At 38.9% G+C, this 26,082-nt stretch overlaps 1 protein-coding gene across 2 annotated transcripts in view; it reads right to left on the reverse strand.

Annotated features, from left to right (window-relative positions):
* Positions 1–1,311: 1,311 nt before the first annotated feature.
* The window catches only part of MRPS14 (mitochondrial ribosomal protein S14), a 32,819-nt gene continuing 8,048 nt past the window's right edge, over positions 1,312–26,082 (reverse strand). For both annotated transcript variants that reach the window (XM_047753499.1, XM_047753500.1), the window contains exons 2-3: positions 10,225–10,383; positions 1,312–1,773 (exon numbers count right to left, since the gene is read on the reverse strand). In XM_047753499.1, coding sequence (XP_047609455.1) covers positions 1,591–1,773; positions 10,225–10,383 — 342 coding nt within the window. In that variant the 3' untranslated portion in view covers positions 1,312–1,590. The remainder of the gene's footprint in view (positions 1,774–10,224; positions 10,384–26,082) is intronic.

The following is a 26,082-nucleotide window of genomic DNA, read 5'->3' on the forward strand; positions in this document are numbered from 1 at the left end:
GATTAGACCCCTAGCCTGGGAACCTCCATATGCTGCGGGAGCAGCCCAAGAAATGGCAAAAAGACAAAGAAAAAAAAAAGGACATGGCTGTTTTTCAACTACAATAATAAAAAAATTTAGGAACTATGTATCCAAGGTATATCTTGCTGATTCCCTCTCATGACCTGATTTCCAGACTACACTTTCCCATTGGGATGACACAGGCATCTCCAACATTGTAAACCTGAAACCTGAACTTAGGTACATATCGTGTCTCCCCCCCACCAAATCATTCTTTTCCCCCCCATAATTTTCTACTTTGGATTTACCTTCTACCATGTATATAGTCACCCTTACCAGGAACCCAGACAAAGCTCTTAAAGCACTTAAATAGATCTTGCCCAATTTTCTTTCCTAAATAAACTTTTAAAATCTGTCCTCTCAACTACTCTGCTAATTCTACTATCTTAGTTCAGGTCCTTCTCTTCCTCAACAATTAGACACCTTCCCTAGTTGCTTATATATCTTACAGCCACTTCTTCTCATGGCCATCTACTACATAGCTGTCATTTGTCTGAAGAGCAAACTATCATGTCATCCCTTTGCTTAAAACTCTCCAACAGCTGGTATTTAAGTCTCAGCTCCTTCACACATGTGAAGTCTTCCTCGATAACGGCCTTTGTCATGTGCTTCTTAGTTCTGATCTATTGACATAACAGCAGGTCACTATTTGATGCCTTTGTGCCTTTGCTTCCACTGTTCCCTTTGCAAAGAGTCTCACCCCTTGCTTCCTAAGTTCAGGTTTCAGCTCCAGAAATACCTTCTGGATCGATGCTTCCATACTACTCCATGCATGTACTATCACTGGGCTGACAACACTGCACAAGACAAACTTTAGCTATCTTTACTCATTTATGTCACAGATTAAATAAATATGAATACAGAGAAATATACTATTCCAGCAAAACTCTTCCTCTTTGGATAGATTTTCAGGGCTTAAAGAGACATATTTTGTTCTAAGGATCCTTGAAGATGGAACAAGAAAATGATTAGTGGTTCTGCCTCTGTTTAGCTATTACATAAAGAACTTGAGCATTAGTTAGATAATTCAAAACATCAGCTTTACCTTCCAATGTATTGTTTGCCTAACAAATAAATGAGCTGTGCTGGTCAAGGTACCCAGTTCATGATTAAAAATTGCTACATACCAATTGAGTTGGATTACCTATAACATAATATTGCTGTATAAAATAACGCTCTTAAAAAATACAGGAACCCTTTTGTATTGCTAAAAGACTAAAAACTCGAAGGAAAAGACAAGCATACAGAGCATTACTTTCATAGAAATATTTTTTTATTACTCTATCCTTTGCCCTATGCCTGGTAACAGGATGTTTATTAAATCCAAGAGAAAAGATAATTCACAGCCAGAATTCACTGACAGAAGGAAACATTCAAATTTCTTCATTTAAAATGTAAAAGTAATTTAACTACAGACAGCATTCGGTAGATTAGACTCCTATTCTGCACCCTCATAAAAGCTTTTTGTCTGTTAGAAAAGTCTCTTGCCAGAACTGGTTTCCTTGCAAGTTCAATAGGTTCTGGAGCTGATTACCAAATTGCTCGCTGGACCCCAGACAGCTGCCCGTGGTCGGCTAAGTGACGGAAGACGATACGACTAAGCCTCCAGCGCCGCTTTACACCTCGTGGACGGGACGTCATAACACACCGATTTCTGATTCTAACAGGACAGCTATCCCGGGGAAGGGAAGCGATTTCTTCATCAGCTACTTCCTAGGGGAAGTCACAACATTATTTACACAGATCACATGTATTTTCTTATTCTAGACAATCAGTCAATGCTTAAAGGAAGAGAACAAAGAGCTATATTCATTAATGTAGCCAGAGTTTGGCTAAAGAACCCCAGACACGGTAGTGAACCTTAACCTCTCATGAATAGAAACAAACAGACTAGAAAAATGACAGAAATGTTTGACACGCTCTTGATATAATTTTTCAAACTTAACTGACACTTAACATAGATACATGAGAACCCACAAACCATAGGTGTAAAAGCTCAGAAGTTTTCACAAACAGAACATACTTATATAACCAGTCTAAAAGATGAAGACACATTATTGGCCTCCCTTCAGTTACTGACCTCCTGGCTAACAAGTAACCTGGTTACTAACACCACAGATGAGTTTTTCTTGTTTCGATTTTATGTAAATATAACCAGAGTACTCATTCTTTTGCATTCACTTCTGTTTTGCTTCTTTCATTCAATAACATGCTTGAGAGATTCTTTATACTGCTGCATGTGTTATAATTTGTTCACTCTCAGTGGTGCTAATTTCCCCTGTGGGAATACGCCATAATTCATTTATCCATTCTACAACTGATGGGCATCTAGGTATCTTCCAGTTTTGAGCTATAACCAACAGAGCTGCCACAGACATTCTCATTTCTCTTTTGGAAAATACATCAGTGCATTTCTGCTGTTTCCCCAAATGATCTTTTCCCCAGCTTTATTGAGATATAATTGATATATAACACTGTACAAGTTTTAGGAATAAAATGTGATGTTCTTATACATGTATATATTACAAAAAATAATTACCACAATAAGGTTAGTTGACACCTCCATCACCCCACACAATTACTTCTGCGGTGTGTATGAGAGCACTTAAGATTTACTTTTTTTTATTTTTTAAGATTTACTCTTTTAGCAACTTTCAAATAAATAATACAGTACTGTTAACTGTAAGTACAGTCACCACGTTGTACTTACTGAACCCCAGGACTTAGGCATCTTATAACCCCAAGTCTGTACCCTTTGACCAACATCTCCCCATTTCCCTCAACGCCCAGCCTCTGATAACCACCATTCCACTCTCTGTGTCTATGAATTCAGTAATTCAGATATCACTTCATTTAGTATCTGTCTTACTTCACTTAGCATAATGCCCTCAAGATACATTCATGTTACTGTAAAAGGCAGGATTTCTTTATTTTTTATGACTAAATAGTACTGTACTCGGGGGGGGGGGGGGGGGAATCACATTCTCTGAATGAATACCACATTCGTCTGTTGATGGATATTCAGGTTGTTTCCATGTCTTGGCTATTATGAATAGTGCTGCAATGAACATACAGGGGGTGCAGATATTATTTCTATCTAGTGATTTCATTTCCTTCAGATTTCTCCTCAGAAATAGAATTGCTGGATCACATATGGTAGTTCTATTTTTAATTTTTTGAGGAATCTCATGCTGTTTTTCATAGTGGCTGCACCAATTTACATTCCTACGAAGGATGCACAAGTGTTCCCTTCACATCCTTGAAAAGACCTATCTCTTGTCTTTGGACAGCAGCCATTATGACAGGTGTGAGGTAATGGCTCACTATGATTTTGGGCGTGGGGCACACTCACTGCATGTGAAAGTTCCTGGGCCAAGGATGGAACCCATACCATAGTGGTGACCCAAGCCACTGCAGTGACAACACCACTTAGCCCCTAAGCCACAACGGAACTACAGCTCATTGTGATTTTTAGTTCTATTTCCCTGATAAATGATGCTGAGCATCATTCCATGTACCTATTGGCCATTTGTGTGTCTTACTTTGAAAAATGTTTATTCAGATTCTCTGTCCTTCTATTTTTTCTATTATAGTTGATTTACAATGTTCTGTCAACCTCTGCTATACAGTGAAGTGAACCAGTCATAAATATAAATATACACACACACACACATTCTTTTTCTCACATTATCTTCCATCATGTTCCAACACAAGTGACTAGATATAGTTCCCTGTGCTATACAGGAAGATCTCATTGCTTATTCACTCCAAATGCAATAGGTGGCAAATCCACTAACCCCAAACTACCAGTCTATCCCACTCCCTCACCCTAGCCCTTGGCAACCACAAGTCTGTTTACCACATCCATGAGTTTGTTTCTTTTCTGTAGATAGGTTCATTTGTGCTATATATTAGATTCCAAATATGAGTGAATCATATGGTATTTGTCTTTCTCTTTATGATTTACTTCACTTAGTATAAGAGCCTCTAGTTCCATCCATGTTGCTGCAAACGACATTATTTTCTTGTTATGGCTGAGTAATACTCCATCATGTATATATACCACATCGTCTTAATCCATTTGTCTGTCAATGGACATTCAGGTTGTTGCCATGTCTTGGCTATTGTGAATAGTGCTGCCGTGAACATACACAGGTGCATGTATCTTTTTCAGTGAAAGTTTTGTTCGGTTATATGCCCAGGAGTGGGATTGCTGGGTCATACAGTTAGTTTTACATTTAGTTTTCTGAGGTACCTCCATACTGTTTTCCACAGTGGTTGTACCAATACACATTCCCATCAACAGTGAAGGAGGGTATCCCTTTTCTCCACACCCTTTCCAGCATTTGTTATTTGTTGACCTGTTAATCCTGGCCATTCTGACTGGTGTGAGGTGGTACCTCACTGTAGTTTTGATTTGCACTTCTCTAATAATTAGCCATGTTGAGCATTTTTTCATGTGCCTGTTGGCCATCTGTTCATCTTCTTTGGAGAAATGTCTACTCAGGTCATCTGCCCATTTTTCAACTGGGTTTTAGTTTTTTTGCTGTTGAGTTCTATAAATTGTTTGTATATTTTAGACATTAAGCCCTTGTCAGTTGCATTGTTTGAAACTATTTTCTCCATTCCGTAGGGTTGTTTGTTTTTAATGGTTTCCTTTGCTGTACAAAAACTTAGTTTATTTAGTCTCACTGGTTTATTTTTCTTATTTCTATTGCCTTGCAGACTGACCTAAGAAAATATTTGTACGATGATATCAGATAATGTTCCACCTACATTCTCCTATAGAAGTTTGATGGTGTCTTGTCTTACGTTTAAGCCTTTAAGATATTTTGAGTTTATTTTTGTGCATGGTGTGAGGGTGTGTTCCAGTTTCACTGATTTACATGTGGCCGTCTAGTTTTCCCCAGCACCACTTGCTGAAAAGACTTTATTTTCCCCATTTTATATTCTTGCCTCCTTTGTCAAAGATTAATTGATCATAGGTGTCTAGGTTTATTTCTGGGTTCTATATTCTGTTCCATTGGTCTGTAAGTTTTGGTAACAGGACCACACTGTCTCGATTATTGTAGCTTTGTAGTATTGTCTTAAGTCTGGGAGTGTTATGCCTCCTGCTTGGTTTTTGTTCCTCAGGATTGCTTTGGCAATTCTGGGTCTTTTACGGTTCCATATACACTTCGGGATTGTTTGTTCTAGTAATGTGAAAAATGTCATGGGTAATTTGATAGGGATCACAATGAATCTGTAGATTGCTTTGGGTCACATGGCCATTTTAATGATACTAATTCTTCCAATCCAGGAGCATGGAATATCTATTTCTTTGAATCGTCTTTAATTTCCTTGATTAATGTTTTCTAGTTCTCAGCATATGTCTTTCCCCTCCTTAGGTTTATCCCTAGGTATATAATTTTTTGTGGTGTGATTTTAAAAGCTATTGTATTTTTATATTCCTTTTCTAATATTTCATTGTTAGCATACAGGAATGCACCCAATTTCTGAATGTTAATCTTGTATCCTACTATTTTGCTGAATTTGTTGATCAGTTCCAGTAGCTTTGAGTGGAGTCCTTAGAATTTTCTATATATAGCATCATGTCATCTGCACAGAATGACGATTTTAGCTCTTCTTTTCCAAATTGGATACCTTCTATTTCTTTTGTTTGTTGGACTGCTGTGGCTAGGACTTCCAATACTATGTTGAATAAGTGGTGAGAGCAGGAATCCTTGTCTTGTTCCAGATTTTAGCAGGAAGGCTTTCAGCTTTTCTCCACTGGGTATTATTTTAGTTATAGGTTTGTCATAAATGGTTTTGATTATATTAAGGTATGTTCCCTCTACACCCACTTTGGTAAGAGTTTTTACATGAATGGATGCTGGACTTTGTCAAATGCTTTTTCCGCATCTATTCAGATGATCATGAGGTTGTTGACTTTTCTTTTGTTAATGTGGTATATGACAACTGATTTGTGAAAGTCGAACCATCCTTGTGAACCTGGGATGAAGCCCACCTGGTCATGGTGTCCATGGATGCTAGCAGGGTGTTAAAAGTCTCCTACTATAATTAATATGTATTCCAATGGATTTCTCCTTTTATGTCTGCTAGTATTTGTTGTATGTATCTGTCTGCTCCTACATTAGGGGTATATACATTGATGATTGGAATATCCTCCTCTTGAATAGATCTTTTTTTATCATTAGTATCCTTGTCATTCTTTATGGGCTTTGTTTTAAAGTCTATTTTGTCTGATATGAGTATTGGAACACCTGCTTTCCTGTTTTTTCCATTTGCATGAAATATCTTTTTTCATCTCTTCACTTTCAATTTGCATGGGTCCAGTGCCCTAAGGTGAGTCTCTTGTAGACAGCATATTGTAGGCTCTTGCTTTTTTATCCAATCTGTGTCTCTGCGTCTTTTGATTGGAGCATTCCGTCCACTGGTGTTTAGAGTAATTATTGATAAATGTGTATTTATTGCCATTTTAAACCCTGTTTTCCAGTTGATTCAATGTTTCTCCTTTGCTCCTTCCTTTTTTGGTTGGATGATTTCCGTTTATTGTACGCTTGCCTCCTCTTCTTTTTAGGTTTTGTGGGATGTCATGTTTGGTTTTGATTTGTGGTGGCCCTGTTTTTCAAGGATGTTAACTCCTTCCTATATATGCTTGCTTTAGCCTGATAGTCCCATAGGCTCAAACGCACTCTAAAAAAAAAAAGAGCCTCGATTTTCTTACTTCCCCTCCCCACAGTTTATGATTTTGACGTCCTTTTTTAACATCTTCACTGTTTGCCCTTTTCTGTTCCTTGTGTTTATCGTCGCTTTTACAATAGCTTTTTTTTTTTTTCTTTTAGATCTGTGTACTGGCTTGTTTAAGTGATTGCTTTCCAGTTGTGCATTCCTCCATCCTATTTCTTCTTCTTTTTTATTTAGAGGAGCCCTTTCAGCATTTCTTTTAGAATGGGTTTAGGGAGTTCCCGTCGTGGCGCAGTGGTTAATGAATCCGACTAGGAACCATGAGGTTGCGGGTTCGGTCCCTGCCCTTGCTCAGTGGGTTAACGATCTGGCGTTGCCGTGAGCTGTGGTGTAGGTTGCAGACGTGGCTCGGATCCCGCGTTGCTGTGGCTCTGGCGTAGGCCGGTGGCTACAGCTCCAATTCAACCCCTAGCCTGGGAACCTCCACATGCCGAGGGAGCAGCCCAAGAAATAGCAACAACAACAACAATAACAACAACAACAAAAAGACAAAAAAAAAAAGAATGGGTTTAGCATTGCTGTACTCTTTTTCAGTTTTTGTTTGTTGGAGAAATTCTTTATTTCTATTTTAAATGATATTCTTGCTGGGTAGAGTAGTCTAAGCTGCAGATTTTTCCCTTTTAGAGCTTTGAGTGTATCTTGCCTCTCTCTTCTGGCCTGTAGTGTTTCTGCAGAGAAAGCAACTGGCAGCCTTATGGGGGGTTCACTTATAATTAACTCTTTGTTTTCCTCCTGCTGCCTTTAGAATCCTCTCTTTATCTTTTGCCATTTTTATTGTAACATGTCTTGGTGTGGGCCTGTTAGGGTTCACCTTGTCTGGGGCCCTCTGTGCTTCCTGTATCTGGATATCTGTTTCCTTTAGCTCTGGAAAGTTTTCAGCCATAATTCCTTCAAATATATTTTCAGTCTCCTTTTCTTTTTCTTCTCCTATTATCCGTAGATTGGCCTGCTTTACATTATCCCGTAGATGTCTTATATTGCTTTCATGCTTTTTCATTTGGTTTTCTGTCTGCTGTCCTGGCTTGGTGATTTCCACTATTCTATCTTGCAAGTCACTAATTAAGTCCTCTGCATTATCCATTCTGCTCTTCAATGCCTTTAACTCAGCCTACATCTCTGCAAATGAACTTTCTCATTTTTCTTGGCTCCTCCTTCTATTTTCTAGCTCCTTTCCAAAGTAAACTGCATTACCGTTCCTATCTACTCTTAATTCCTTCAGTATTTTCACCATCTCCTTCTTGAGCTCCATGTCTGTTAGCCTGCAGAGGTCTGTTTCATTGTTTGCTGCTTCAGGTGAATTCTCCAGTTCTTTTAACTGGGAATGGTTCCTGAGCGTCTTCACTTTGCTTATATTTTTCTTATTCCGTAAGTTTAGGGAAAACTACTGTAGTCTTGGAGGGCTATTTATAGGCACGAGCACCCTTGGGTGTTTTGTGAGAGTTTTTTATTTTTACAGTGCTGTGTGTGCTTCCAGGGAGATGGAGGCAATGGGCAAAGCCTGGAGCAGTGCCTGGTTGCTGGGCCCTTGACAGTGGCAAGGACCTGTGGCAAGGTGGCACAGGCTGCTCCTAGTTGCAGGGCCCTGGGAGGTGGTAGTGATCACTCACATGTAGGCGGCACCAGGAGCATTTGGCAGTGGCAGCAGCAAGGGAGTGAGGGCAACAATAGGTGGTGCTCAGTTGCAGTGTCCTGTTCTTTGCTGAACTCTGAGTTGACTGGGGCCAGGTGGTGCTTGTTCACAGACCCCTAGTAGTGGCAGGCCACATCCCCCTCTGGTGTCTGAGGTGACTGCTGTGGTTTCCCCCTGTGGTCTATAGATCATGCAAGAGGTGCTGTGTCGCACTTAGCCCCCCGCTGCCCTCAGCCCATACAAGAGGTACCTGGCCATCCACAGCCCTTGTCACATGTAGCTAGTCCAAGTGGGGACTGGCCACCCATAACCTGTACCAGAGATGCCTTGCCCTCTGAGAGTATGCGCCTGCACAGGGAAAGATAATTCCTGAGGCAGTCCACCCTGCCTCCTCTCACCCTCCCAAGGTGCCTTGCTTCTCCTGCTGGCCCAGACCTCCTTCCAGGTGCCCTCGGCTGTAGCACTTGTCTCCCCATCCCACGGCACACGGATTCCTGGCCCCTAGGCTGTCTCCACACAGCCAACCCTAGTCTTCTCCCCAGAACTGACCTCAGGAGCCTGATTCTCAGTGTCCAGCCCCTGCCCGACTGTCTCAGGCTGTGGTGTCTGAGGGCAGTGATGCAGATGGACTGTGTGTCTCACTCTACTTTGTCCTCCTCAGTCCAGCTGCTGCACTTTTCTCTGTGACTTTGAGGTCCCTCCTTCTCAGCCAATCTCCACTGGTTAGGTGGCTTCCCAGGGTGTGGGTTCCTTTCCTCTTTAGCAGCTCCTTCTTAGAAGTGCTAGTTCTGTCCTGAATCCTTTTCTTTTTTTCTTCTTGTTCTTCCAGTTATGTGGAGGCTTTCTTGCCCTTTTTGGAGGTTTAAGTTCTGCCAGCTTTCAGTACATGTTCTGTGCAAATTATTCTACGTGTAGATGAGATTTTTTTGATGTGTTTGTGGAAGAAGGTGAGAGCCACATCTTATTCCTCCACCATCTTGATCCTTCTCCCCTCTGTCCATTCGTAAATCAATTTTTTTTTAAGTTGTATGACTTCTTATACTTTTTGGATATCAACCCCTTATCAGGTACATGATTTGTAAATACTTTCTCCCATGTTGTAGGGTTAGAACAGTGTGGGCCACACGCCGGACATGTGGCCCCAGGCACTGGCAAAGCCTTCCAATTCAATGCCTTGAAGGTTCAAAGACTGAGATGAAGTGGGGAGAGAACGCAGCTCAAAATAACTGCCCAGGAGTTCCCGTCGTGGCGCAGTGGTTAACGAATCCGACTAGGAACCATGAGGTTGCGGGTTCGGTCCCTGCCCTTGCTCAGTGGGTTAACGATCCGGCGTTGCTGTGAGCTGTGGTGTAGGTTGCAGACGCGGCTCAGATCCCGCGTTGCTGTGGCTCTGGCGTAGGCCGGCAGCTACAGCTCCGATTCGGCCCCCGGCCTGGGAACCTCCACATGCCGAGGGAGCAGCCCAAGAAATAGCAACAACAACAACAACAACAACAACAAAAAAGACAAAAGACAAAAAAAAATTTAAAAAAAAATAACTGCCCAATTTCTTTGTGGTTACCCCTCAGTACTTTCCAAGTATTACCTAATTAAATGGTTAAAAGGCTAGTTAGCAATGAACAGTTCTTTTTAATTTGAAACTCACCAATATCAGTTACAAGGATCTGTTGACTGCGAATATCTGATTATGTTATCCGGAAAGTATACTCATCCTAAGTGACGATAAACAGTATCAAAAGTGATCTGACTTAACAGTTTTATGATAGATAGAAACTCAATGAGCTAACCTGAAGGTCTTTAGGCAAAATGGTATTTTTCCTGAGAGAATTGATCCGTAGCCTCTCATCTGCATACTCATAAGCCATTTTTCTTCTCTTCACATCACGCAACATTTTCCAGTCTACGTAGTAACTTCGAACTTGGCCTGAAGCTGATGAAGGAACCATCTAAAAGACAGAGACAAGGAACAAGTGAAGGGTAGTCAAAACTCAGGCTCTGCCAGTGTCTCTATGCTGTGATCCTCTTTAATCACTATTTATAATCTTTTATTTCCCCCAGTAATTTTGGGTCACCTCAATAATTTTAAATAATAGACTTAATTCAGAACAAGTTAACGTTTATGGATATACATTCAGCCAAAATGATAGTTAATTAGTATAATGCCAATAATGTGGGTTGAAAGTGAATATTTTTCTGTTATTTTTAATATAATTGTTTGCCCTTTACTTAGACTACTAAGTATAAGGTTCAATAATTTTTAAAAAATATGGAAAGGGGGAGGAGATCAAGACGGCAGAGCACAGGGATGTGGAGCTCACCTCCTGCCACAAACACATCAAAAATACATCTAACATAGATCAATTCATACAGAATACCTACTGAAAGCTTGCAGATCCCACACAACAAAAGTTGCAACAAAGTTCCCAAACAACCACTGAGGACCAAAGGAAAGGGAGAGGAGAAATTAGGATGGTACCTGCACCCCTGGGAAGGAGCTGTGGAAGAGGTAAGGTTCTTTCACCCTGGGAACCTCCTTCACAGGCTGGGAGGACAGAATGGGAAGGAAACTTCGGGAGCTTGAAAGGAGACTGCAGAAGCTGGCCTGCTGCCCCATAGAGTGGAAAGAGACTAACAGAGACAGTCCTTGCCACCATCACATTTCCCAGGCCAAGACATGTTCTTGCTGGTGTATACCGTGACTAGTGCGAAAACTCTGGCTTCAGCAGACAGATGTGGGGAGCAGATTCAGTTTGGCTGCTTGGGGGTAGCCTGAAAGGCCCGGAATGTGGCCCAGGCCACAAGTGGGGTTGCATGCAGGACAGAGCAGGGTCTGCCACAGGGGTCCCAATGTCAACATGGGGGGAAAGGGGTGTGAGTCTGCCATAGCACCCTCCCTGTCATGCTCACAATGGTGCCATGTCTCAACTGTAGAGGTTTTCGCAAACCTGGAGGGCACACACACATTCAGAAGCAGGGATGAAAATCTAAACCAATTATCAGAACTCCTACTGAAGGTGCTGGTGTGTAGCTTTAGCAAACTTTCTCACCCATAGTTTTGTGAGCGTGCATGCATGCTTAAGGGACCTCGAAGCTGATTATAAGTACTCCTGCAGCAAATGCAGCAAAGGGAAGTACTGGCAACAGTGATCTTTGTGGGTGCGCACAATGGCTGGAGGGTGGTGTTACAGAGTCACACATCAGGGCAAACAACTCCTGGGAAAGAATACATAGGGGTCCCTTTCCTAGAGTGTGCTCTAGTCCCAACTAACTCATACTGCATGCAGCTTAGAAATGGATCTAGGGGCTTCTACTCCAAGAACTGGGGAGCAGACTCTGCCTCCGACATGGTTTTGACAACCACAGAGAAAAGAGAATGCACCACCCAACATCCCATGCAGGCTCTGGTCACAACACCAAAAACACCACCTATCAAGAGGACAAGGGCCAGCATACCCTAAATTAAGACGTGGCAAGTATCTATATAAAAAATAGTTCTCAGACCAAAAACATTGGGATCAGTCAACACAGGGCCACTCCCATATAAAAATAGCACTTGAAGACCACAACAAACAACTATTTTTCCAAAATACATAAAGAAAAATATAAGTAAAACAGAAAAGCAGAGAACTATTGCCAATTAAGAGAACAAGAGAAATCCTCTGAAAGAGGGGGGAAAAAAAAAAAAAAGAAATAGACCTTTGCACTCTACAAAACCCCAAATACAAAAAGGAGGTAATAAAAATGCTGAATGGAGATCAGCCAAGATGGTGGAGAAGAAGGACCCTAAGCTCATCTCCTCTCACAAGCACACCAAAATCACAACAATCTGTAGAACAACCATTGTTGAAAAAGGCTGAACCCTACCAGAAATGGCTAAGTTGAATGGACTGATCACTGGAAGTGAAACAGAACCTGTTAGTTAAAAAAACTACCTACAAACAAGAGTCCAGGACCAGATGGTTTCACAGGCGAATTCTACCAAACATACAAAGAACGACTTTTACTTATCCCTTCTCAAACTATTTCAAAAGACTGAAGAGGAGGGAACACTCCCAAAATCATTCTATGAAGTCATTCTATCACCCTAACACCAAAACTAGACAAATAAACCATCAAAAAAAGAAAATTATAGGCCATTATCTTTGATGTACATCGATACAAAAATTCTTAAAATTCTAGCCAACTGAATCCAACAACACATAAAAAATATCATACAGCACAACAAAATCAGATTCATCTCAAGTTCACATGGATGGTTGAATATACAAAAATAAATCCATGTAATACACCACATGAATAAAAGAAAAGTAAAACACAATCATCTCAATAGATGCCAAAAAAGCATTTGATAAAATTCAACATCCACTCATGATAAAAACTCTTATTAAAGTGGGTATAGAGGGAACACATCTCAATAGAACACAAGCTATTTATGAGAGACACACAACCAACATAATATTCAACAGAGGAAAGCTGAAAGTCTTTCCACTAAATTCTGGAACAAGATAATAATGCTCACTCTCACCAAATGTATATAGTCTCAAAAATGACTATACTTATCCAAGGCAACCTACAGACTCAATGTGATCCCTATCAAATTACCAATGGCATTTTTCATAGAACAAAAAATTGTTAAATCTGTATGGAAACACAAAAGACCCTGAATACCCAAAGCCATCCTGAGAAAGAAAAACAGGGAGGAAGAATCAGACTCCCTGACTTCAGACTATACTACAAAGCTACAGTCATCAAAACAGTAATGGTGCTGGCATAAAAACACAAACCCATGTACATACGGTCAACTAATCCATAACAAAGGGGGCAGGAATATACAATGAATAAAAAAGTATCTTTAATAAATGGTACTGGGAAAACTGGATAGCTACATGTACAAGAATGAAATTAAAATACTCTGACATCATACACAAAAATAAACTCAAAATGGATTAAAGACCAAAATATAAGATCAGATATTATAAAACTCTTAGAAGAAAACATAAGCCTCTAGCTCTCTGATATAAACCACAGCAGTATCTTACCAGATCCACCTCCTAGTGTAATGAAACAAAAAAGAAAAAAGAACAAAACCAAACCTAATTAAGCATAAAAGTTTTTGCATAGCAAAGGAAACCATAAACAAAATGAAAAGACAACCCACAGAATGGGAGAAAATATCTGCAAATGAAGCAACTGACAAGAGATTAATTTCCAAAATATACAAACCCCTTCTGCAACTCACTATCAAAAAGAACACACAATACAATCAAAAAATGGGCAGAAGATCTACATGGACATTTCTCCAAAGACAAGATCCAGTGGGCCAAAACACACTTGAAAAGATGTTCAACATCACTAATTATTAGAGAAATGAAAATCAAAAGTACTATGAGGTACCACCTTACACTAGCTAGAAGAGCCATCATCAAAATGTCTACAAACAGGAGTTTCCACTGTGGCTCAGCAAGTTAGCAACCCAACTAGCATCCATGAGGATACAGGTTCAATCCCTGGCCTTGCTCAGTGGTTAAGGATCCATCATTGTCATAGCTGTGGCACAGTCCTGCAGCAACAGTTCCAATGTGACCCTGAACCTGGGAACTTTCATATGCCACAGGTGCAGCACTGTCAAGAAAAAAAAAAAGTCTATAAATAATAGCTGGAAAGAGTGCAGAGGAAAGGGAACCTTCCTACACTGCTGGTGGGACTGTAACCTGGTGCAGCCACTATGGAGGTCCCTCAGAAAACTAAATACAGAACTATCATATGATCCAGCAATCCCACAGCTAGGCATCTATCCAGAGAAATCCATGAATTCAAAAAGACACATGTGCCCCAATGTTCACTGTAGCACCATATATGATAGCCAAGACATGGAAGCAACCCAAATGTCCAATGACAGAGGAATGGATAAAGATGCTATGGTATAATGGAATATAACTCAGCCATAAAAATGAATGAAATAATGCCATTTGCAGCAACATGGATGGACTGTCATACTAAGTGAAGTTAAACAGTAAAAGAGAAACAGCATATGCTATCACTTACATGTGGAATCTAAGAAAAGGATACAAATGAATTTATTTGCAGAACAGATACAGACTCACAGACTTTGAAAAACCTGCGGTTACTAAAGGTGACAGGTTGGAGGGAGGGATGGACTGGGGCTTTGGGTACTGGGATATGCACTATGAGGTATATGGAATGATTGGCCAACGGGGATTGCTGTGGCAATCTATGTGGGAAAGTAATCCGACAGAAAATGGATGTGTGCATATGTACAACTGAATCATTTTGTTGTACAGCAGAAATTATCACAACATTGTAAATCAAGTATACTTCAGTAAGACTTTTAAAAAAAAGGGAAAATTAAAAAAAAGACATGGAAACAACCTAAATGTCCATCAATAGATGAATGGATTAAGATGTGACATATACATACAATGGACTACATAAAAAAAAATACTGCCATTTGTAGCAACATGAACGGAACTAAAAATTCTCATTAAGTCAAATGTCAGAAAGAGAAAAACAAATACCACATGATACCACTTATATATGGAGCCCAAAATATGGCATAAATGAACCTATTTACAGTGCAAAAACAGACTCACAGACAAAGGGAAGAGACATGTGGTTGCCAAGGGGGAGGGGGAGGGATTGGGGTGGACAGGGAGTTTGGAGTTAGTAGATGCAAACTATTACATTTAGAAAGGAAAAACGACAAAGTTCTACTCTATAGCACAGAGAACTACATCCAATCTCCAGGACAGACCATGACAAAAAACAATATACCAAAAAACGTATATATAGGTATAACTGAGTCGCTTTGCTGTAGAGCAGAAATTAACACAACATTGTAAATCAACTGTATTTTAATAAAAAATTAACAAGCAAACTTAAGTCATATCAATCATCTTTTCCAAACACAATACTATAAGGCTAGAAATAAAAACAAAACAAAACAAAAACAAAAACACGAAAACGTAGGGACTAAACAAAATGCTAATAAGTAATCAATGGATCACTGAAGAAATCTAAGAGGAAATTAAAAAACACCTAGAAAAATGAAAATGCAAACATAATGATTCAAAATTTTGGGGATGCAGCAAAAGCAGTTCTAAGAGGGAAGTTTATAATGATAGCAAGGCTACCTCAGGAAACAAGAAAAATGTCAAATAAACAACCTAATCTTACACCTAAAGCAAATAGAGAAAGACAAACAAACAAAACCCAGTTAGTAGAAGGAAAGAAATCAAAGATCAGAGCAGAAATAGAGGCTAGAAAAAACAAAAGATCAGGAGTTCCTGTTGCGGCTCCACAGCAACGAACCCAACTAGTGTCCATGAAGATGCGGGTTTGATCCCTGGCCTCACTCAGTGGGTTAAGGATCCAGCATTACCACAGCTGTGGCATAGGCTGCAGCTGCAGCTCCAATTCAACCCTTAGCCTGGAAACTTCCATATGGCATGAGTGCAGTCCTTTAAAAAAAAAAAAAAAAAAAAAAAGCAGCAATGAAAATAAAAGCAGGTTCTTTGTAAAAAGAAACAAAGTTGATAAACTTTTAGCCAGACTCATCAAGAAAAAAAAAAAGAGCCAAAGAGGGCTCAAATCAATAAAATTAGACATGCAAAAGAAGTTATAACTGACACCACAGAAATACAAAGGATAAGAGACTACTACAAGCAACTATGTGCCAATGCAACAGACAACTTAGACAAAATGGACAAATTCTTACAAAGGTCAATCTTCAAAGACTGATCAAGGAAGAAACAAATTATGAAAAGACCAGTCACAAGTACTGAAATTGAAAGTGTGGTTAAAAAACTTCCAAAAAACAAAAGTCCAGGGCCAGATGGCTTCACAGATGAATTCTATCGAATATTTAGAGTCAAAAAAATTGCAGAGGAAGCAACACTCCCAAACTCATTCTATGAAACCAACAACACCCTGATACCAAAAGAATAACTATAGGCCAATATCTGTGATGAAGATAGATGCAAAAATCTTCAACAAAATACCAGCAAACCAAATCCAACAATATATTAAAAGGATCATACACCATGATCAAGTGAGATATATCCTAGGGAAGTAAGGATTCTTCAATATCTGAAAATCAACCAGTGTGATTCACTATTTTACCAAATGGAACAATAAAAACTATATAATCATCTCAATAGGTTCAGAAAAGGCTTTTAACAAAATCCAACATCCATTTATGATTTAAAAACCCCCCAGAAAGTGAGCACAGAGGGTAAATACCTTAACATAATCAAGGGCATGTATGACAAACCCACAGCTAACAGCATCAACAATAGTGAAAAGCTGAAGGCATTTCCTCTAAGATCTGAAGCAAGACACAGATGTCTATTCTTGCCACTTTTATTCAACATAGTTTAGGAAGTCTTTGCCATGGCAATCAGACAAGAAAAAGAAATACAAGGAACCCAAATAGGAAAAAAGAAGTAAAGCTGTCACTGTCTGCAGATGACATGATGCTATACATAGAAAATCCTAAAGACATCACCAGAAAACTACTAAAGCTCATCAATGAATTTGGTAACTTTTCAGGATAAAAAATTATTACGCAGAAATCTCTCACATTTCTATACACTAACAACAAAAGACCAGAATGAGAAATTAAGGAAACAATCTGACCTACCATCTCATCAGAAAGAATAAAACCTAGGAATAAACTTACCTCAAGAGGCAAAAGATCTGTATTCTAAAAACTCTAAGATTACACAGATGGAAAGATACACCATGTTCTTGGATTGGAAGAATCATTATTATTTAAATGACCATATTATCCAAGGCAATCTACAGATTTAATGCAATCTCTATCAAATTACCAATGACATTTTTCATAGAACTAAAACAAAAAATTTTTTTCTTTATTTTTTTTAATGTTTTTTTAAATTTTCCCACTGTACAGCAAGGGGTCAGGTTATCCTTACATGTATACATTACAATTACATTTTTCCCCCAGCCTTTCTTCTGTTGCAACATGACTATCTAGACAAAGTTCTCAATGCTATTCAGCAGGATCTCCTTGTAAATCTATTCTAAGTTGTGTCTGATAAGCCCAAGCTCCCAATCCCTCCCACTCCCTCCCCCTCCCATCAGGCAGCCACAAGTCTCTTCTCCAAGTCCATGATTAAAACAAAAAATTTTTAATTTCTATGGAAACACAAAAGACCCCAAATAACCAGAAAAATCTTGAGAAAGAAGAACAAAGCTGGAGGAATAATGCTCCCTGACTTCAGACAGTACTACAAAGCTACAGTAGTCAAAATAGCACAGTACTGGCACAAAAACAGAAGTAAAGGTCAACAGAACAGGATGGAAAGCCCAGAAATAAATCCATGGACTTATCACAGCCCTATTTTTAGGAAGCATATCTTAGAGTAATGGAAATAAAAACAAAAATTAATAAATGGGACCTAATTAAACGTAAAAAGCTTTTGCACAAGGGAAACCATAAACAAAAGGAAAAGACAACCAATGTACTGGGAGAAAACGTTTGCAAATGATGCTTCCAACAAGGATTAATTTCCAAAATATACAAACAGCTCATACAGCTTAATATCAAAAAAGCAAAGAATCCAATCAAAGCACGAGCTAAAGACCTAAATGGACATTCCACCAAAGACAAAATACAGATGAACAACAGGCACAGGAATAAATGCTAACCATTGTTAATTATTAGAGAAATGCAAATCAAAAGTATAATGACGTATCACCTCACACAGGTCAGAATAAATATTATCAACAAGTCTACAAATAATAAATGCTGGAGAGAGTGTAGAGGAAAGGGAACGCTCCTAGACTGTTGGTGGGAATATAAACTGGTACAACCACCATGGAAAAAAAATGGAGGTTCTGCAGAAAACTGAATAAAGAACTCCCATATGATCCAGCAATCCCACTCCTAAGCATATACCTGGACAAAACTAAAATTCAAAAAGATACATACAGTTGTATGTTCACAGCAGCACTATGTGCAATAGCCAGGACATGGAAACAACCTAAATGTTCACCAACAGATGAATGGATTAAGATGTGGTATACGTGCACAATGGAATACTACTCAGCCAGAAGAAAGAATGAAATAATGCCACCTGCAGCAATATGAATGGATCTAGATATTATATTAAATGAAGTCAGAGAGAGGCAAATATCATATGCTATCACTTTTATGTAGACTCCTAAAAAATGATACAAATGAACTTATTTAGAAAGCAGAAACAGACTCACAAACATAGAAAGCAAACTTATGGTTACCAAAGTGGATAGCAGGGGAATGGGGGGTAGATAAATTAGGAGTTTGGAATTAACACATACAAGCTATTATATATAAAATGGATAAATGATAAGGACCTACTGTATAGCACAGGGCCTCAATATCTTGTAATAACTTATAATGAAAAGGAATCTGAAAGAGAATACATATACACATACATACACACACACACATATAAATGCATACATACATACATATATATATATACACATACACACAGATTTGGAATGGTAATAGCAATACCTTCTTCGTGAATATGGTCATCATTAAGAAGTTGAATAGTTTTATTTATTTGTATTTTTTGTAAAAAAAGTTACTGAAGGAAATTTCAAATCTTTCCATGTATACATAAAACATACAAATTTTTACTAATGTAAAGTTATCCACAAATGAGAACTCCAAAGCATAATTCATATATATAAAGCATCACTTATATGTATTCATATATATATGAATACATATATATATATATGAAATCAAATAACTTTGCTCTTCACTTTGAAACATAATATTGTAAGTTAACTATATTTCCATTAAAAAATAGAAAAAATACTGAAGAAATTAAGAAAGCCTACAGATAGTAATATAGATTATAACAAGGGACTAGAATCTATAAATAGCCAATAAAATTAGACAACTCAACTGCCAAGATGAAAACTGAGCTAAAGGTAATAAACAGTCAAATAAATACTGCAGAAGAATGCATAAGTGATCTGGAAGACAGAATAATGGAAACCATCCAACTGAAAAAAGAGAAAAATGAAAAAAAAAAAAAAAAGAGAGAGACCTATGGGATAATATAAGGCATGCCAATCCATGCAAGATAGGGATTCCAGATGGAGAAGAAAGAGAAAAGGAGATTTAAAACATATTTGTAGAAATTATGGCTGAAAACTTCTCAAAACTAAAAAAAGAAACAGCTATCCAGCTATAGGAAACAAAGGATCCCAAACAAGATGAACTCAAACAGGTCTACACTAAGATATTATTATGTTAAAATGGCAAAGGTTAGAGGATTCTAAAGGCAAGAGAAAGACAAAGAGTAAGTTACAAAGGAACCCTAAGGCTGTCAGCTGATTTTTCTACAGAAATGTTGCAACCCAGAGGGACTTCCCTTCAAAGTCCTGAAGGGAAAAATCTTGCAACCAAGGATACTCTACCTAGCAAGATTATCATTTAGGATAGAAGAAAATTCTTCTCTGCATAGAAAAGAATAAATAATCCATAGTAACCAGAAAATTACAATTGGGTAATAAATCACTTAAATAAGACAGTACATAGATTAAAGAAAAAACTTTTTGTGAAAAGGGTTATAACTCAAACATCTGATGTTGAATAAACACGAAGATGTCAAAGAGGACATCAAAATCACAAAATATGAGGGAGAAGAGTAAACCGATTTTTTAAAAGACTGTATCTAAAGCACAAAGACTAAACAACATGTTACTAAAAAAAACAATGGGTTGGGACAGGGGAGCAAAGGATCAAGATGGCAGAAAAGTAAGACATGGCACTCACCTTCTCCCACAAACACATCAAAATAAAAAAAATTCTACATGTAGAATGATTCGCACAGAACATCTACTGAACGCTGGCAGGAGAACTTAAACCTTCAAAAAGAGCAAGAAACCCTCCACATAACCGGGTAGAACAAAAGGAAAAAAAAAGAGAAAGGGCAAAGGAATAAGGACAGAACTAGCATTCCTAAGAGGGAACTATTAAAGAGGAAAGGAACCCACAACCTGGGAAGCCACCTAAACAACATGGAGATCAGCCGAGACAGAGGGACCTCACTATCGAGGAGAAAACCACAGCAGCTGGACTGAGAAGAGCAAAGTAAAGTGAGAGCTGAGCAAACCATCTTAACCACTGGCCCGAGACAACACAGTCTGAGATGTTCTGACAGGGGCTAGGTGTTGAGACGCAGGCTCTGGAGGTGAGTTCTGGGGAGAGGACTAGGGTTGGCTGTATGGAGAGAGCCTGAGGGGCTAGGAATCAGTGCGCCATAGGATGGGAAGCAGCACAGCACAGCCAAAGGATCCAGAGAGGTCTGGGCCTGCAGGAGAGGTAAGTCGCCATTGTTAGGGAGAGCAAGAGGAGAAGGAGCAGACTACCACAGAAATATATTTTCCTGCACAGATGTGGACTCTCAGAGGGCAAGACACCTCTGGTGCAGGCTATAAGTGGCTGGGCACTTCTTGTGTGGGCTAAGGGCAGTGAGGGGCTAAGTGCAATGCAGCAGCTCTTGTGTGATCTACAGGCAGCAGGGGAAAACCACAGCAGTCATCTCAGACACCAGAGGGGGATGTGGCCTGCCACTACTAGGGGTCTGTGAACAAGCACCACCTGGCCCCAGTCAACTCAGAGTTCAGCAAAGAACAGGACACTGCAACTGAGCACCACCTATTGTTGCCCTCACTCCCTTGCTGCTGCCACTGCCAAATGCTCCTGGTGCCGCCTACATGTGAGTGATCACTACCACCTCCCAGGGCCCTGCAACTAGGAGCAGCCTGTGCCACCTTGCCACAGGTCCTTGCCACTGTCAAGGGCCCAGCAACCAGGCACTGCTCCAGGCTTTGCCCATTGCCTCCATCTCCCTGGAAGCACACACAGCACTGTAAAAATAAAAAACTCTCACAAAACACCCAAGGGTGCTCGTGCCTATAAATAGCCCTCCAAGACTACAGTAGTTGTCTTCCCTAAACTTACGGAATAAGAAAAATATAAGCAAAGTGAAGATGCTCAGGAACCATTCCCAGTTAAAAGAACTGGAGAATTCACCTGAAGCAGCAAACAATGAAACAGACCTCTGCAGGCTAACAGACATGGAGCTCAAGAAGGAGATGGTGAAAATACTGAAGGAATTAAGAGTAGATAGGAACGGTAATGCAGTTTACTTTGGAAAGGAGCTAGAAAATAGGAGGAGGAGCCAAGAAAAATGAGAAAGTTCATTTGCAGAGATGTAGGCTGAGTTAAAGGCATTGAAGAGCAGAATGGATAATGCAGAGGACTTAATTAGTGACTTGCAAGATAGAATAGTGGAAATCACCAAGCCAGGACAGCAGACAGAAAACCAAATGAAAAAGCATGAAAGCAATATAAGACATCTACGGGATAATGTAAAGCAGGCCAATCTACGGATAATAGGAGAAGAAAAAGAAAAGGAGACTGAAAATATATTTGAAGGAATTATGGCTGAAAACTTTCCAGAGCTAAAGGAAACAGATATCCAGATACAGGAAGCACAGAGGGCCCCAGACAAGGTGAACCCTAACAGGCCCACACCAAGACATGTTACAATAAAAATGGCAAAAGATAAAGAGAGGATTCTAAAGGCAGCAGGAGGAAAACAAAGAGTTAATTATAAGTGAACCCCCCATAAGGCTGCCAGTTGCTTTCTCTGCAGAAACACTACAGGCCAGAAGAGAGAGGCAAGATACACTCAAAGCTCTAAAAGGGAAAAATCTGCAGCTTAGACTACTCTACCCAGCAAGAATATCATTTAAAATAGAAATAAAGAATTTCTCCAACAAACAAAAACTGAAAAAGAGTACAGCAATGCTAAACCCATTCTTTTTTTTTTTTTTTTGTCTTTTTGTTGTTGTTGTTGTTGTTGCTATTTCTTGGGCCGCTCCCGTGGCATGTGGAGGTTCCCAGGCTAGGGGTTGAATTGGAGCTGTAGCCACCGGCCTACGCCAGAGCCACAGCAACGCGGGATCCGAGCCACGTCTGCAACCTACACCACAGCTCACGGCAACGCCAGATCCTTAACCCACTGAGCAAGGGCAGGGACCAAACCCGCAACCTCATGGTTCCTAGTCGGATTCATTAACCACTGCGCCACGACAGGAACTCCCTAAACCCATTCTAAAAGAAATGCTGAAAGGGCTCCTCTAAATAAAAAAGAAGAAGAAATAGGATGGAGGAATGCACAACTGGAAAGCAATCACTTAAACAAGCCAGTACACAGATCTAAAAGAAAAAAAAAAGAGCTATTGTAAAAGCGACGATAAACACAAGGAACAGGAAAAGGGCAAACGTGAAGATGTTAAAAAAGGACGTCAAAATCATAAACTGTGGGGAGGGGAAGTAAGAAAATCGAGACTCTTTTTTTTTTTAGAGTGTGTTTGAGCCTATATGACTATCAGGCTAAAGCAAGCATATATATAGGAAGGAGTTAACATCCCTGAAAAACAGGGCCACCACAAATCAAAACCAAACATGACATCCACAAAACCTAAAAAGAAGAGGAGGCAAGCGTAAAATAATCGGAAATCATCCAACCAAAAAAGAAAGGAGCAAAGGAGAAACATTGAATCAACTGGAAAACAGGGTTTAAAATGGCAATAAATACACATTTATCAATAATTACTTTAAACACCAGTGGACAGAATGCTCCAATCAAAAGACGCAGAGACACAGATTGGATAAAAAAGCAAGAGCCTACAATATGCTGTCTACAAGAGACTCACCTTAGGGCAATGGACCCATACAAACCGAAACTGAGAACTAGAAATCAACCTCAGGAAAAGAAATGAGAAAACACTGACTACATAGACTAAACATGCTACTAAATAACCAATGGGTCAATGAGGAAATCAAAATGGAAATTAAAAAATACCTCAAGACAAATGGTAATGAAAACACAACCATTCAAAATCTATGGGATTCCGCAAAAGCAGTGAATGCTTAGAGGTAAGTTAATAGCAATACCGGCCTTCCTCAAAACAAAACAAGAAAAATCTCAAATCAACAACTTAACTTAGTACCTAAAGAATCAGAAAAAGAGGAACAAACAAAAACCTAAAGTCAGCAGAAGGAAGGAAATCATTAAGATCAGAGAAGAAATCAATAAAATAGAGATTCAAAAAACAATAGAAAAAAATATCAATAAAACCAAGACCTAGTTCTTTGAAGGGGTAAACAAAATTGACAAACCTTTGGCCAGACTCACCAAGAAGAGGAGAGAAAAAACTTAAATCAACAAAATAAGAAATGAAAACGGAGAAATCTCAACGGATACTGCAGAAATATAAAATACCATTAGAGAATACTATGAACAATTATATGCCAACAAATTTGACAACCTAGGAGACCTGGACAACCTTCTAGAGACCACATTAATGAAAGAAAAGTCAAAAACCACATGATCATCTCCATAGCTGCAGAAAAAGCATTTGACAAAGTCCAACATACATTCATGATAAAAACTCTTACCAAAGTGGGTACAGAGGGAACATACCTTAACATAATAAAAGCCATTTATGACAAACCCATAGCAAATATATACACAGTGGAGAAATCTGAAAGCCTTCCTGCTAAAATCTGGAACAAGACAAGGATGCCCATTCTCACTTTTACTCAAGATAGTATTGTAAGCCTAGCCACAGCAATCCAACAAACAAAAGAAATAAAAGGTATCCAAATTGGAAGAGAAGAGGTAAAATTGTCATTCTATGCATTTGACATGATACTATTATATAGAAAATTGTAAGGACTCCACACAGAAACTACACAAACTGATTGACGAATTCAATAAAAGTAGCAGGATACAATATTAACATTTAGAAATCAGTTGATCCAAGGCAACTTTCTGAAATTATGCTCACAGATGACCTTATAAAGAAAAAAAAATCTAAGTGGCTGAAGAACATGTGAAATAATGATTCAATAATATATTTTTTATGTAAATCTAGACATGCCTACATTAGATGCGCTACTAAGTAAGTGGTTCTAATGTATTCTATCATAAATGCTATTCCTGTATATTAACAAAAATTTCAGTAAGTGAGGTTTGTAACTACATAGTAGGAGAAAAATCTTGAGAAGGTTTTTGCTAGGGCAGCAACACCATTTTTAAAGTAGATTATTAGAAATTTCATAAGTAGTTTTTCAGGCACACAATAACATTCCATAGTCTCTTCTGTGCTAATGGAAAACCAGTTGGTGTATTTTCAAGAGAATTAAATAACTAAAGCTCCCAAACAAGTTGCTCTCTTCGGAAGCTAAGGAGAAAATAGGAACATAAAACTTTGCTTAGTTAATGTATAGTAGTGTAAAAATAGAGTAAAGGTAGAGTTTAGAATGTTGAGTTCAAACTACATAATATGGTAAGTTTCATTACAGTTTGGGCACTTAGGTGAACTTGCAGCAGCTGTTTAGATTTGATATTTAGTAATCTTAAGGCTATTGAATTTCTTAGATTTGTATTTCTAAAATTGCCTCTTACCTAAGTAACCTTTTGGGGATGAATGTTTCATTCAATAAAGTATGCCATAATCTCAAAAACAAACAAAACCAAAAAACCAATGGGTCAATGAGGAAATCAAAGAGAAAATTAAAAAATACTTTGAGACAAAGAAAATATCACCATACAAAATCTATGAGATGTTGCAAAAAGTCCTAAAAGTTTAGTTTACAGCAATACAGGTGTTCCAAAAAGAAACAAACCAAACTCAAACAGCCTAACCTACCACCTAAAAAAATTAGAAAAAGAACAAAACCAAAAGTTAGAAGAAAGAAACCAATAATAAAGATCAGAGAAGAAATTAAAAAAGAGTTTTTAAAAAAGTCCATCAAACCAAGAATTGGCTTTTTGAAAAGACAGACAAAAATCAACAAACACCTGGCCAGGAAAAACAAGAAGAAAGAAGAGGGCCCATATAAACTAAGTAAGATATGAAAGATTGGAGTTCCCGTCGTGGCGCAGTGGTTAACGAATCCGACTAGGAACCATGAGGTTGCGGGTTCGGTCCCTGCCCTTGCTCAGTGGGTTAAGGATCTGGCGTTGCCGTGAGCTGTGGTGTAGGTTGCAGACGTGGCTCGGATCCTGCGTTGCTGTGGCTCTGGCGTAGGCCAGTGGCTATAGCTCTGATTGGACCCCTAGCCTGGGAACCTCCATATGCCGCGGGAGCAGCCCAAGAAATAGCAACAACAACAACAACAACAAAGAAAAAAAGACCAAAAAAAAAAAAAGATATGAAAGAGGAAAAATAACAACTGATACCACAGAAATACCAAAAAACCCTTGGAGAATCACTAGGAACAATTACATGTCAACAAATTGAACAACCTAGAAGAAACAGACAAGTTTCTAGAAACATATAGCCCACCAAAACTGAATCAAGAAGAAACAGATAATCTGAATAGGGTGATCACTATAAATTAAATAGACTATTAATTTAAAAAAACTCCCTGAAGGCAAAAGTCCAAGACCAGATGGCTCACTTGGGAATTCTACCAAATATACAAAGAACTTATCCTGATCCTTCACAAACTCTTTCAAAAGACTGAAGATGATGGAACACTCTCAAAGTCATTCTATGAAGCCACCATCACATTGGTA

The sequence above is a fragment of the Phacochoerus africanus genome, chromosome 11 (assembly GCF_016906955.1).
Source record: "Phacochoerus africanus isolate WHEZ1 chromosome 11, ROS_Pafr_v1, whole genome shotgun sequence".
Taxonomy (NCBI): Eukaryota; Metazoa; Chordata; class Mammalia; order Artiodactyla; family Suidae; genus Phacochoerus; species Phacochoerus africanus.